The sequence below is a fragment of the Rhineura floridana genome, chromosome 3 (genome assembly GCF_030035675.1).
Source record: "Rhineura floridana isolate rRhiFlo1 chromosome 3, rRhiFlo1.hap2, whole genome shotgun sequence".
Classification (NCBI taxonomy): Eukaryota; Metazoa; Chordata; class Lepidosauria; order Squamata; family Rhineuridae; genus Rhineura; species Rhineura floridana.
The window spans coordinates 217,749,115-217,764,656 of NC_084482.1; the positions used below are offsets into that span (position 1 = coordinate 217,749,115).

Genomic DNA, 15,542 nt, shown 5'->3' on the forward strand with positions numbered 1-15,542 from the left:
ACTTTCATAATATTCGTGGCACACCTAGCCACCTCTTCATCAAACATCAAACATCATAAAAACTCAAGTTGCAGGAAGCCAGATTTCGACTGGACATCAGAAAAAATTTCCTAACTGTTAGAGCCATACAGCAATGGAACCAATTACCTAGAGAGGTAGTGGGCTCTCTGACACTGGAGACATTCAAGAGGCAGCTGGACAGCCATCTGTCAGGAATACTTTGATTTGGATTCCTGCATTGAGCAGGGGGTTGGACTTGATGACCTTATAGGCCCCTTCCAACTCTACTATTCTATGAAAAACAGAGTTTAAAATACTTTTAAACAAAACATCTTTAAAAACATTTTTCAAAAGCGGGACTTCCGGGAAGGGTGACTTCGCTTGTGCCTGCTTTTGGGACGGGCTCCCGCCTCAAAAGAAGCTTATTCAGATATAAATCAGTCAGAACATTTTTTTTTTGACTGATGAAATTTCTCCCGGGCAGGGAGAAACATAGAGATCAACCTCAAAGCCTGTTTTTGTTGGGAGGACTGGATTTCATTAATTTATGAGATAAGGTCCAGCCAACAATGCCGGACAGACTTCCTAACAAGCTCTATCTGCTTAAGCGATACGTTTATCTTTTCTTCAAAGAGAGAACGGACTAACAGGCAAGCACCCTTCTTTCTATTATTTTTTTTACTTGGTTTAAATTGTTGCAGCAAAAGGAGATTTGTCAGATTGATCGGCTTTGGACAACTTCTGGGTGAGATATAGCTCTTCTCTGTTATTCACGAAATTAACAGCTTATCTCTGTTTCTGTCGCAAAAAGCTGTCCTGGAAGTGCATTCTAAAGATAATAAACAGAAGAGGGATTTCTATTCCTGATTTCTATTCCGAGGAATATTATATTGTCTGGGACTATTCTCTTTTTGGTCTATTTTATTTTGACGAATCTGCTTCTTCACGACGCCACTAACTGTTTTGATGCTGGGAACTACATTTGTTTTGCATTCTTGAACATAGAGAGATAAGGCAGGTTGCTCTGTTTATACTGTGATGTCATCAAGCCTGGAATATTAACCCAATTGTTGCTGAAATAAGAAGTGGTTCTTCTTTATTTTTGTTTTGCTTTGTTTTCGTGGTTTTAAAAATGGCAATCAAGAAAGTGGCTGAGAATCTGGAAGTAATTATGTTTCAGAAAATAATGGATGAGATTGAGATAACGAAACAAACCCTGCGACAGGGTAGTAAGGAGCTGAAAATTGAACTGAGCAAAATGACGCAGGAGCTTAAAGAAATAGGGGATCCTGTGAGAGAGGAGAATGAGATCAGAGATGAGAAAAGAAAAAATAAAGGGAAGATACAAGCCCTGGAGATTGGAACAAATGTGGAATTGGAAAAAGATCTGGAGTTTATGGATTTTAGAAATAAAATCTACTGTTTGGAATTTAACGTTATCTCTGAAGAAATTAATGAAGATATTAGAGATAAAGTTATCAATGGCTTGGATAATCTTCTGGACTGGAATGATGTGATGGAGCTTGATATAGAGAAAATCTATGGAATTAACTGCAGCCATGTGACAATGGAAAAACTCTTAAGAGATGAGCCAGTGCATTTTGTAAAAAAGAAGAACACAGATATGACTTTACAACAATATTTCAGCAACTTATTCAGAATGGATGGCAAGAAAATATTTGGGGTAGAGGAAATTCCCATCAGACTCTTATTATATGACTATGGCTACAACAGCAAGATTATTATGGAATACTGATAATGGAAGATTGGACACTGAAATTACTGGACTTAACAGGACTATTGAAGATGGAAGATGGAACTAATAGGGATAATGGAATAATGGCTATTGAAATTATTGGACCTAACAGATTCTGATGAGATGGATTAATCGAAATGTTTATTTGGACTATGGTTATGACAATAAGATTATTATAATTATTAACGAGATGGATTAATTGACATGTTTATTTGGAGAAAAATTGATAGATATATTTCTTAAAGAATTGAAACCTCTCTTTGACTTTTTGTGGAAAGAATAAAGTAATGTTTATGAGATTTGATGATTAATTAAGATAACTACTGGAGGAAAGTGATTTTATAATATGATTTAAGAGACAGGATTGTTATATATTGTAGACCTATAACTGATTTGATATGTGACAAATGGGAAGTCAACATTTTATTTTTTTTTGTTTAATCATTTTTGTTTTGTTTTTTGTCTTTGAATGTTTTATGATTTTGTTTTCTATGTTTTATGAAAATTTGAATAAAAATTATTGTAAAAAAAACATTTTTCAAAAGCTTTGAAGACATCTTAAAAAAGAAAAGGTTAAAAACACTGTTTTTTAAAAAAGCTGTAAAACATCTTTTTAAAAAACTTTGAAGACATCTTAAAAAAGAAAAGTTTGAAAGTTTTTTTAAAAAAGTTTTAAAAACATCTTAAAACGCTTTTTAACTTGTTTACCTGTGCTTCATGGTTTTAACCTTTGTATGGTCTTAAAATTGTACATTTGTTTTTAATGTTCCATGTTTTTAATTTTTGGAAACCTCCCGGAGAACTTTGGCTATGGGGACGTATATAAATGTAATAAATAAATAAATAAATAAAAAGGAATTGACACAGACACAGACTGGGATAAGGTCTCAACTTAAAAGGCTTCTTGAAAGAGGAAGGTCTTCAATAGGCGCCAAAAAGATAACAGAGATGTTGCCTGTCTAATATTGAAGGGGAGGGAATATTGTACACTGTGAACTTAGAGGATACCTCTGAAATGTGACCACAATGTATTGCCATTGTTGAATCCTAGTGCGTTAGTTTGTTGCATTAGTTCCATTTTTCATATCTCCTACTCCCCAGTTAAAGTCAGTGGAAGCTGGTCCATTAGGGCTTAGCTCTATCAAGTAAATCTTTTTTAAAGAGGTTTTTTTTAAAAAATGTCCCAAAATCTCAAAGCCACACTCTTTCCTGTCCTACAGAGCCTTCCATAACTGTCATTAAACAGGGCATCTGGAAGCTTCCTGAGTATCTTGGGAGCAGAAATGGAAAAAGTAGTGGTGGACAGAGAATGGAATAGAGTGTTCTGGGGAAAAAAGGCATGACTTGGCTTGCTGGAACCCTGAACAGGAGCACTCTACACAATGGTTCCTCATTTCACTTGACCAGCCTACAGCCTTTCCCCAAATTCTAAACTAAGAACAGCCTGCTGGATCAGGCCAATGGCCCATAGAGTCCAGCATCCTGTTCTCACAGTGGCCAGCCAGTTGCCCATAGGAAGCCTGCCAGGAAGACCCGAGTGCAAGAGCACTCTCCCCTCCTGCGGTTTCCAGCAATTGGTATTTGGGAAAAAACAATCCCCTAAGCCTCTCTCTCTCTCTCTCTCTCTCTCTCCCCCCTCCCTTTCCCACATCCCAGGAGACATCCTGGGCCCAGCTATAGAGAACCTCCATCAACTTCTCCAGATGCCCTACGGTTGTGGGGAGCAGAACATGGCCCTCTTTGCACCCAATATCTACATCTTGGACTATCTGAATAAGACCGGGCAGCTTACCGATGAGATCAGATCCAGGGCCATTGGATATTTAGTGGCTGGTGAGAACTTCTGAGGCCCTGTGGGGGGAGTCTTAATCTTCTTGTTTTCCTTGGAGGGTGGGGTGGGTTAACAATGTAGGTTCCCTCTGACTGACAATAGTTGTAATTATTTATACAGGCCAGCTTTAATGGGCTGAATGAGCAGATTAATCAGCAGGGATATTGGAGAGATTTGATTCTGGTTTGCATTTTAAGGGGAACCCACCAAATCTGCACTTCTGAAACGAGAACCAATAAGCAGCCATCCTTGCAAATGTGCACTTCTCTGAATTTTACAATGCAGTTCTCCACCCACGTAATGTGTAAAAAAACAAACACAACAACGACGCTGCACATGCTAGGCGAATTATGCAAATAAATGCTTATATTAGTGAGAGCTTTCATTTATTAAATAGCATGCTCTCATTTCCCTGAGAAACATGGGAAGTGCCTTATCTTGAGTCAGACTGTTGATCTATCGAGCTCAGAATTGTCAACACTGACCAACAGTGGCTCTCAGGGTTTCTGAGAGTCCTTCCTAGTCCTACTTGGAGATTACCGAGTTACGGCCCTTGACCAAACCAGACAGCTCTGCTGAAGCTTGGGTAAGATGCACGATTGGCCCGGCAGGTGAAATATAACCTCCTCTCTCCATTTCAGGCTACCAGAGGCAGCTGAACTACAAGCACTCTGACGGCTCCTACAGCACCTTCGGGCAACGTAGCCAGGAGACGGGGAACACCTGGTGAGATGGACAGAGCCAAGCGCACATGTCTCTGCAGGGCCTGGTGGGTGGGTGGTGAGATTGTTCAGGAATCCCTGAAAAGTTGCAGGATATATTACTGGCCACAGGACTCATCTTCCTAAGAGCCTAAGAGCTATGCTTGAATGTGTGTGGGCAATAGCTCAAGTGGAAGGGGCTGAAAAGGATCACCAGCGGTGCATTTGTCACATGCAGCGCCGTTTCCGTCCTGCTACCGTTTTGTCTTCTGCCAAATACTCCTCTATTTGTCATGCTGTCCACTGTGGCGAAATTCCATGCCATGCATAATGTACCGGCGTTTCCCAACCTTTGCGTCCCCAGAGGTTGCTGGGCTAAAGTTCCCATCATCCCTTACCATTGGCCTTGCTGGCCGAGGCTGTTGGGAGTTGTAGTCCAGCAATCTCTGGGGACCCAAAGGTTGGGAACAGCTGCAATGTACGTAATTCATTAATACATTATTCCATCCCATTCATTTAAATGCAAAAGAAACAACGCAAATTGGGGGCAAGGGATCAATTACATATAATTTGTGGACTGAAAGCGCCAACAGCAAATACCAGTCATATTTACTGGATTGACTTCCATTCCGGACATGGGACAAATAAGTGAACATCACCAATCTTTGCTCCCATTTCTGTATTCACTGGAAATTCCAAACACCCCTAGTTGGAAGGGGCGTGGTGACGGTTCAGTACCCAGCAAACGCTTCCTGCCCATCTCTGCGATGGCAAAAGCAGAGTACAGTTTGGACAATACTTAAGACACATTGGAATGACTCCGCTGTGGGCTGTCTTGCAGGCTGACGGCGTTTGTGCTCAAGTCCTTTGCCCAGGCCAAGCGCTACATCTTTGTGGAAGAAAAACAAATCCAGGACGCAGAGGCCTCCCTCGCTATCAGGCAGAAGGAGAATGGCTGCTTCCTTAGCACTGGGAGCCTCCTGAACAATGCCCTGAAGGTATTCAACTAATGCATTGTCAGCGCATGCGCAACAGGATTTTCCTCCTCCCCCTGCACACACCCCATGCCTTCTTCAAATCTGCTCCAGAGGGTTTACGGGGGTGCGCAGGGGAAGGGGTGTACTAGTGGTAATCCTTGTGCTGATGGGACTGTGATAGTGCCATATTGGATACATGTTGGATACAACCAATAACAACAACAACAAAAATAGGTGTAGCACAGTGGGGAGGAGAGCCTGCCTAGGAGTCCAGAGTCTGTGAGTTCAACTCCCCGCTCGTGTCTCCTGGGGGTCAAGTGCCAGCTAAAGATCACCCCTACAGGGAGTGGCTCTGGGGTTACGTGCCCTGCCACCGGTGCAGCCGTGGGCAAGCTGCAGAGTCCCAAGGAGCCCAGTTGCCCCCCAGCTGGCAGTTGTGGACAAGGGAGGGGCTGGCTTGTGCAGCTGTGGCCAGCTGAGCAGGCCTAGCCAGCTGGGGAGGACTAGCCTCAGAGGGAGGCAATGGGAAACCCCCTCTGAATACTGCTTACCATGAACACACTATTCGTAGGGTCTCCATAAGCTGGGATCGACTTGAAGGCAGTCCATTCCAGTATAAATGAGGCTGTTGCTACAGAGATAACCAACATAGAATTCAGACCATTCTGAAACAGCTGAATAGTTGCTAGCGCGAAGCCACTGCCCAGTGCCATCTGAGGCATGAGGGCGGTAGCAGGTGCAACCAGGCAGCCAGCTGGCTGGAGGGAGATGTGGCTCTGGTGGCAGCGATGAGCAGCTGTCAGCCTGCTGTCAGCAGATGGGGCACACAATCCAATGCCCCTCCTGGACAGCTGCCTGGGCCAGGCGGTTCAGTATGACTCGTGTTAGGGCTGGCCTTGAATGCAGCCGTGCGATACATTTATAACACATTGAAAGCACATGGCTTCCCCTAAAGAATCCTGGGAACTGTAGTTTAAGCCTCACAGAGCTATAGTTCCCAGCTTTCTCAAGGAACAACAGTTCCCCAGATTCTTTGGGAGAAACATGCGCTTTAAACATGTGACTTTCGGTAATGCCATCTGCCTTTTTGCCTGTTAGCAGATGCGGTGGCAGCTGGGATAAAGATCCAGTGAATGGATCTGGCCATAGAGTGGGAAAGGAGTTCTAGCTTTGCCTCCTTCCCAAGACGCCAGCTTCTGTCCTAGTGGTGAGATCTTAAAATCAGTTCTCCCCATTTCTGCCGCAGTTTGCCCTATTATTTTTAAAAAAGAAATCCTCTTGAAAATTCCTCAGCCTTTCAGTACAAATTTAACTTAATAAACACTTTTTTTTTGCAGTTTTGACTGACACATTTTTGCAAGGACTTTTAATTTCACTAATATATTCATGCTGATGCTTTCCCAGAATATATGCTTTGTTTGGCCGGAGGACTGCATTGCAAAATTCAGATCAGTGTGAATTGTGAAGGGTGGCTGCATCCCAGTGCTCACATTTTTCCAGAAAGTGTGAATTTGATAGATTTGGCTATAAATGTGAACTGAATCGAATTTCTGCCCCATGCCTGCTCTGGGCTCTCACCAGGCTGGATGAGCTGGCCCCTTTGGGCAGCAGATTTGGGAAGGCAGGTGAAAGTCAGCAAATCTCTGCTATACGTTCAAAACAACAAGGGAGGCGATTTGCATGCAGTGGAGGCTGGTGGCCCCAAGGCAGTGGAATCCCCCTGGGTTTGTTTCAGAACCTTGGACAGCTCCTGGGAAAACCTGGAGTGGATTCCACTGCCCCACTGACATGGAGCCAAGCAGCCTCCACTGTTGGCATGTTTCCCCTTAAGGAACGAAAAAACCTCTTCAGTTACTCTCTTTCTGTGGCCTGTAGGCTGAGCTGGGCTGGCACTGAGCCTCACAGCATTGAGTGAGACACAGAGTAAAGGGAATTCTACTCCGGAGGATCTCATGATGCTCCAGTGAATGGGTGGTGGTGCAGAACTGAACAGGGGTAGGAGGGGGACCATGTACATGGGAATCACAGCGAAGGAGACCAAAGTGGACAGGAGCACCCAACATTATGGACAGCCATGAAAAAAAGGCATAATGCCATCAGGTGAGGCTTAGAGAAGAGAAGCTCTAGGGAGATGGCAAAAGGCCTTCCCATCCTGCATGCAGCTGAAGAGCAACCTACCTGCTTTTCTACAGGGCGGGGTCGACGATGAAATCACTCTGTCTGCGTACATCACCATCGCTTTTCTTGAGGTTCCTCTGCCTGTCACTGTAAGTATCCATCTTCTTCCTTCTGCAGTCCGTCCGGGACAATCATTCAGGTTGGGCAGAGGGTGCCCCCCCATAATGGCTGAGAAACCCCCCCCCATGAAGCTGAAAACTGCCCAGCAAATAAGGAACTAGTGGGCGCATTAGCCATGTAGGAGCCACCTTGAATTTGTTTACCCTAGGTTCAGTTCCCCTTCCAGCTATTAATTAAAAATGCTTGTGTTAAGTAGAAAAAGTCTTCCCGAAGGAAGGAAGGAAGGAAGGAAGGAAGGAAGGAAGGAAGGAAGGAAGGAAGGAAGGAAGGAAGGAGAGTTTCCTTCTCAAGCAAAGCAACCAGTCTTGTTTATCTAGAATAAGTCCAGCACCCTGTTCTCACAGTTGCCAACCAGACGCCTGTGGGTAGATCACAAGCAGGACTCTCCCCTCCTGCAGTTTCCAGCAACTGGTATTCAGAAGCATACTGTCTTTGACCATGGAGGCAGAGCACAGCCATCATGGCTAGTAGCCACTGATAGCCTTATCCTCTTTTAAAGACTTCCAAGTTTATTTATTTATTTATTTGCCGATTTATAACCCGCTTTCGTTCACTGAATTCAAAGCGGCGAACAACAGTATAGTCTCATACAATATAAATAAACTCATAAAATCAGTTAACATATCCATTAAAAATCAATTAAAAATTAACATTAAATGAAACAGTACCGTTTACATATTAAAAGCTTGGTGAAATAAAAAGGTTTTAACATGTCGATGAAAATCTAACAGGGAATTAGAAAGCCGTATCTCCAGTGGAAGGGTATTCCACATACTAGGGGCCACCACTGAAAAAGCTCTATTCCTAGTGCCCAATTGACAGATGGTAAAAGCTGAAGGAATAGTCAAAGTACATTCAACAATGGATCTCAGTGGACGATGGGATGTGTATTCACGGAGGCGATTAGATAAGTAAAGTGGCGCCAAGTTATGTAAAGCTTTAAAAGTTAGGACCAACAGCTTAAATTGATTACGAAACATAATAGGAAGCCAGTGCAGATGATATAAGAGTGGTGTAGTGTGCACTCGAGGGCCAGCTCCTGTTAGCATCCGTGCCGCTGCTCTTTGCACCAGCTTAAGCGGCCGGAGGGTTCTAACCGGAAGACCGACATAGAGGGAATTACAATAATCCAGTCGTGATGTTACAAGGGCTTGCGTTACCTTCCGTAAATCGGATAATCCCAAGAAAGGACGGAGTTGGCTAACTAATTTTAATTGTGCAAAAGCACTTCGTGAGACTGCTGCAACCTGAGGTTCCAGGGTCAGGGCTGAGTCTAAAATAATGCCTAAACTACGGACTTGCGTCTTCAGGGGAAGTAAGATCCCGTCTAATGTGGGAAGATTTTTATTTTCCTGAGGAGAGTCTCGTCCGATTAGAAGAACCTCTGTTTTATCTGGATTAAGTTTTCATTTGTTACTGTTCATCCAATTCTGCACTGCTGCCAAGCATTGGTTCAGAGGGTGAACAGCCCCTTTGGCGTCTGGTGGAAATGAGCAACAGAGTTGCATATCATCTGCATATTGATGGTAAGAAATCCCAAATTTACGAATAATGCGACCTAAAGGTTTTACATATATATTGAACAACATTGGGGAGAGAACAGAGCCCTGTGGGACACCGTATCGCAATGGCCAGGGCTCTGAAAGAAAATCCCCAAGAGCAACTCTCTGGAATCTACCTTCAAGGAAGGAGCAGAGCCATTGTATTACAGTGCCTCGTAGCCCCATCTCGGAAAGGCGATTCAAAAGGATGTCGTGGTCAATAGTATCGAATGCGGCCGATAAATCCAATAGGACTAGTAAGGTCACATTGCCTTTATCTAGTTCAAGCCGTAAATCATTGACTAGCGCCACTAAGGCTGTTTCTGTCCCATGATTTGGTCTAAAGCCTGATTGAAAGGTGTCATCATGGGCATTGGTGTCTATGAAACTTTGTAGCTGTGCCGCCACAACTCGTTCGATGACTTTGCTTAGGAACGGCAGATTGGATACAGGGCGGAAGCGATCACAGAGAGTGGCATTAAGTGATGGTTTTTTAAGTAAAGGTGTTATAATTGCTTGTTTCAGATATTCGGGTAAATGGCCTTGTTGGAGTGATGAGTTAACTATCACACATAGCCAATTTGCCAGTTCAACTCTAGATGTTTTTATGAGCCAGGAAGGACATGGTTCGAATAGAGTTGGTGGCCATCACTGCCTCCTGTGGGGGCGAATTCCATAGTTTACCGTGGAAGTAGCAAGTGGCCTACATGTGTTCTGTGTTGTTAATTACATGGTGCTTAATTTCTTCCGGAGCCCTCCAAGTAGATGGAGAATGTTGGTGATTTAGTTAAGGTTGTTCCTGGGAACAGTGGGGATAGGCATGTCGCTTTCAGAGATATGTGGTGGAACTCCAGAAATTGAGGAGGAATGCAGAAATGTTGATTATAAAAATGAGTATCTGGGCCCTTTTCAGCCTTTCCTTGGAGTGTTACTGTTGTTGGGATGACCGGTAATGTGGTCTGAAGTGGCAGTTCTACTGACCAAAAAAGACAACGTGATCGTGCTGAAGGGCTCAATTAAAGTATCAACCCAGCATCCATGCTAGGCATCATTGGGAAAGGTACTGAAAATAACACTGTCTATGTCATAATGTTGCTGTATAAATGTACAGTGCGGCCACATTTGTGCACTCTGTACAGTTCTGTTCACCTCACCTCAAAAAGGATATTGAAGAGTTGGAAAAGGTTCAGAAAAGGGCAACCAGAATGATCAAGGGGATGGAGCGACTCCCTTACGAGGAAAGGTTGCAGCATTTGGGGCTTTTCAGTTTAGAGAAAAGGCGGGTCAGAGGAGACATGATAGAAGTGTATAAAATTATGCCTGGCGGGGAGAAAGTGGATAGAGAAAAGGTTTTTTCTCTCATAACATCAGAATTCAGGGACATCCAATGAAGCTGAATGTTGGGAGATTCAGGACAGACAAAAGGAAGTACTTCTTCACACAGCACACAGTTTAAACTGTGGAATTCCCTCCCACAAGAGACAGTGATGGCCACCAACTTGGATGCTTTTAAAAGAGAATTAGACAAATTTATGGAGGATAAAGCTATAAATAGCCACAATGGCTGTCTTCTCCCTCCACTGTTGAAGGCAGTATGTGCCTCTCAGAGAGCCAGTGTGGTGTAGTGGTTAAAGTGCTGGACTAGCACCTGGGAGACCAGGGTTCGAATCCCCACACAGCCATGAAGCTCACTGGGTGACCTTGGGCCAGTCACTGCCTCCCAGCCTCAGAGGACCGCAATGGTAAACCCCCGCTGAATACCATTTACCATGAAAGCCGTATTCATAGGGTCACCATAAGTCAGGATCGACTTGAAGGCAGTCCATTTCCATTTTCCATATGCCTCTGAATACTAGTTGCTGGGGATCACAAACAGGGAGAGTGTCCCTGTTGCACTCAAGTCCTGTTTCCAGCCATGCCAAGAAACTTGTGTCCATGAACATCCACCACCCCAAAATCCAAAATGGTTGCCCCTCTTGCCGATCCACACAGACCTAGAAAAAAATGCCCTTTCCAGGGTTCAAATCTCCACATGGCCATGAAGCTCACTGGGTGACCTTGTGCCAGTCTCTGCCTCTCAGCCACAGAGGAAGGCAATGGTAAACCAACTCTGAATATAATTTACTATGAAAACCCTATTCATAGGATCGCGCATAAGTCGGGATCGACTTGAAGGCAGTCCATTTCAATTTCAAGCATGATTGCGTGGGAGTAAACTCAAGAAGCATACAAATGATCAAACCTGCCCTCCCCTCCTCCTACCTCCCATCACCTCCCTTTTGCCCCTTCCCACCCCCTTCCTTCAATCCTCCCCTCCCCTTCCTACCCCCTCCCCTTCCTACCCCCTCCTACCCCCTCCCCTTCCTATCCCCTCCTACCCCCCTCCTCCTTCTGCTCCCCTCCCCCTTCCTCTACTCTCCCCTCCCTCTCCTCCTCCCTCATGGTCAGTTTTACCTATCCTAGCCATGATTGCATGGGAGTAAATCCCACTGAAGTCAAAAAGCATGCAAATGATCAAATGTGCCCTCCCCTCCGTCTTGCCCCTTCCCTCCCCCTTCTTTCACCGCTCCCTTCCCCTCCCCCCTCTCCTTCCAATCCCCTCCTTCCCCCTCCTCCTTTCCCCTCCCCGTCCTCCTCCCCCTCAGTCAGTTTTACCTATCCTAAGACTCCAACCTGGGAGACAAGGGTTCGAATCCCCACACAGCCATGAAGCTGACTGGGTGACCTTGGGCCAGTCACTGCCTCTCAACCTCAGAGGACGGAAATGGTAAATCCCCTCTGAATACCACTTACCATGAAAACCCTCTTCGTAGGGTTGCGGTAAAACAGGATTGACTTGAAGGCAGGCCATTTCCATTTTTCTTCTCCCAGGGATAAATTCCACACCGCCACTTTCCCACTCTTTCATAGAATCATAGAATAGTAGAGTTGGAAGGGGCCTATAAGGTTATCAAGTCCAACCCCCTTTCCTTTCTCTGTCATCCTGCCTGCCCAACCATTGAGGAAGGATATGTTGCCTCTTGGCTCTGCCCTGCATCCTGCAGCCAATGGGTCTGACTCTTGCCATTCTAGCCACCTCCTGTGTCCTCTTGCCAAGACTTTGGAAATGGACTCAGGGGCTTGGGATAAGCCTCTCCTTCCTTCCTTCTCTCCCCAGCACTCCGTGGTGCGCAACACTCTGTTCTGTCTAGAGACGGCGTCTCAGAAGAAAGACCTCCACGTTTACACCCGGGCCGTGATGGCTTACGCCTTTGCCCTGGCCGGGAAGGAGGAGAAGAGGCAAGAGATGCTGCACTTGCTTGAAGAGGTGGCTGTGAAAGAAGGTGAGAAATGAGCTCTTCCTCCTTGTCCCCTCTGTCTGGTTCCTTGTTCATAGAATAATAGAGTTGGGACCTTTAAGGCCATCTAGTCCAACCCCCTTTTGTGGCGCCTGGATTGTATGAGCCAAACACTCACAACTCTCTCCGTCTCTGAAGAGGATGATTCTCTACACTGGCAGCAGCCCGGAAAGCCAGAGGAAGACACTGACCGGCTGACACCTTGGCGCCGCCGCGCTCCTTCGGCAGAGGTGGAGATGGCGGCCTATGTCCTCCTGGCTTACTTGAGCAAACGGCCGGCACCATCTCAGAAAGATCTGGCGATGGCCACCCGCATCGTCAAGTGGCTCAGCAAGCAACAGAACCCCACAGGGGGATTCGCTTCCACTCAGGTAAAGTCCTTTTCTTCTTTCCTGGTACCCAGAAACAGAGCATGCTGGGAGAGGCGGGACACAGCCAGAGTGTCCTGTTAGTTTTAGAACTGAGGGCTCCTGTTGGGGTAGGTGTGAAGTCCAAAACCTACAGATGGAGAAATGATGGGGCATGGGAATCTGAAAGGTCAGGGGCCAGAGGGAGTGTCACTAAGGTTTAAATTCCTTGGCTTAGTATACAAACCTTGCAGACTCTATAAATTCTCACCACAAACTTGTGATGAGCATTGATATCTCCCACGCCCACCCCCCCACATACTCATTAGGGATGGAAAGATGGGCCGATTTTTCTTCTCTCAATTTCTCATTTTTCCAAATATTGAATTCTCCACATCTCTACAGCAATTTGAGAATTTTCTCCAGCATCTTGGTGCAAATTTCTCCCAATAAACACATATTTGTAAGCAATTTTGACTAAAACGTTTTCACTTTTAAAAAAAAAAATTAATTAATTAGATTTATATTCTCCCCTTTCTCCCAGTAGGAGCCTGGGGTGGCAAGCAAAAGCACTAAAAACACTTTAAAACATCATAAGAAGAGACTTTGAAATATATTAAAATGAAACAACCATTAAAAACATATTAAAACAAAACATCTTTAAAATCATTTTTAAAAAAGGTTTAAAAACATCTTAAAAAGCAATTCCAACACAGACGCAGACTGGGATAAGGTCTCTACTTAAAAGGCTTGTTGAAAGAGAAAGGTCTTCAGTAGGTGCCGAAAAGATAACAGATATTACTGTCCGATATTACTTTCAGGCTTGCTACCAGAGCATAAGAGCAAATTTTGGTTATATGATGTGGTATCCACATCCCTAGGAGACACTCTCTTCCCTCAAGGCAGCTAACTTATTAATCATAAAAAGAAAAAAAATGCATTGTTGAAAACCAAAGTGGGGGAGGGACACAGATTTTCAGAATGATTTCAAGAGATAAATGCACATTTCAAAATAATTACTATGGGTTGCATCCAATAGAGCACTAAGTAAGCTCATTCTGTCAGCGCAAGTATTTATGATTGTACAATGGAACTACCCCCTCATCCCTCTCAGGTGCCACTTTAAATCTGTTTTGGGGGGCCCACCAACCCTCCAGAGTAAATTTGGGGAGGGTGTGTGGTGTGCACAGGGGGAGGAGAGGGGGAGAGGGTTCACTGCACAAGAGTCGATCCTTGAGCTTACAAAACAAGTGCATTGGATCCCGTCCTATTGGTTAAACAGAAATACAATTTCTCTCACTATAGCAGGGAGGATTCCATCTATTGTCCAGGTGGACAACTCTTGATAGGCAATGCCAAGGCCTGTCTCGCTCTCCCTTCTTAGATTCTTTATCCTTGGACGAGCCAGCCCTACAACTGGAGGAATGCCCTCTCGTGAAGCAGGCCACATGGCCACCTCCCCTTACCCTTGGTCTCTCTTGCAGGACACTGTGGTGGCCCTGCAGGCCCTCACCCTGTACGGGGCCACTACCTACTCCAAGAATAGCGCAGGCACGGAAGTGACCCTGAGCTCCGGAGGGAACTCTGTGAGAAAGTTCCAGGTCAACAGGGCCAACCGGCTGCTGCTTCAGTGCCAGGCTCTGCCCAAGGTGCCAGGGGACTACGACCCTGCGGCGACAGGAGATGGCTGTGTCTACATCCAGGTGAGTGTCCCGGGATGGGCACCTGGGAGGGAAAAGGTGAGCTTTGTTGCCAGATGTGTAGCTGCTCTCAGTTCCTACTGTGGGGGGGGCAAACAGAGGGAGGAGCGCAAGGCAGGGAGAGGAGTGGGGGAGGGAGGAAAGGGGCAGGTGAGAGCGGTCCCCCCTCCAGACATCCTTTTTCATTCTGCATTCATGGCAATGCGTGCTTTTTGATTATGTTCCCGCATGCAGTGCAACTTGAGCCCATCACGGTTTTGTGGTGGCCACACTGCTTCATTAGCAATGTGTCAAGAAGACTAGAGTAATGACAACAGAGGATTCATGTAACTTTAAAGCTGACAATGAGTACATTGAACTTGTCAAGGATTATCAATACCTCGGCACAGTCCTTAACCAAAATGGAGACAATAGTCAAGAAATCAGAAGAAGGCTAGGAGTGGGGAGGGCAGCTGTGAGAGAACTAGAAAAGGTCCTCAAATGCAAAGATGTATCAATGAACACTAAAGTCAGGATCATTCAGACCATGATATTCCCGATCTCTATGTATGGATGTGAAAGTTGGACAGTGAAAATAGTGGATAAGAGAAAAATCAAATTATTTGAAATGTGGTGTTGGAGGAGAGCTTTGTGGATACCATGGACTGCGAAAAAGGCAAATAACAAATTAAACCAGAACTATCACTAGAAGCTAAAATGATGGAAATGAGGTTATCATACTTTGGACACATAATGAGAAGGCCAAACAAGAGATGGATTGATTCCATCAAGGAAGCCACAGACCTTACAAGGTCTGAACAGGGTGGTTTATGACAGATGCTCTTGGAGTTCACTGATTCATAGGGTCGCCATAAGTCGTAATTGACTCGAAGGCACATAACAACAAGCAATAGGTACAGGGGCCAGCTTTTCATACATCAAACGTTCCCATTTTTTTAAAAAAAAAATGTTTGGTCCTGGCTTTTGCTGCACTAGAGTCCTGGTGGGAAGCCCTGGCAATGTGCCCAATTAAGTTCGCTTCTTTGTTGATGAAACTGGCGTTCCTCTCTCTGT

General features: G+C 45.0%; 1 protein-coding gene across 2 annotated transcripts in view; it reads left to right on the forward strand.

Moving 5' to 3' along the window:
* The window catches only part of LOC133381650 (alpha-2-macroglobulin-like), a 93,876-nt gene that overhangs the window by 58,343 nt on the left and 19,991 nt on the right, over positions 1-15,542 (forward strand). For both annotated transcript variants that reach the window (XM_061620994.1, XM_061620995.1), the window contains exons 24-30: positions 3,413-3,589; positions 4,229-4,313; positions 5,130-5,286; positions 7,458-7,532; positions 12,262-12,427; positions 12,581-12,813; positions 14,274-14,492. In XM_061620994.1, the coding sequence (XP_061476978.1) occupies positions 3,413-3,589; positions 4,229-4,313; positions 5,130-5,286; positions 7,458-7,532; positions 12,262-12,427; positions 12,581-12,813; positions 14,274-14,492 (1,112 nt within the window). The remainder of the gene's footprint in view (positions 1-3,412; positions 3,590-4,228; positions 4,314-5,129; positions 5,287-7,457; positions 7,533-12,261; positions 12,428-12,580; positions 12,814-14,273; positions 14,493-15,542) is intronic.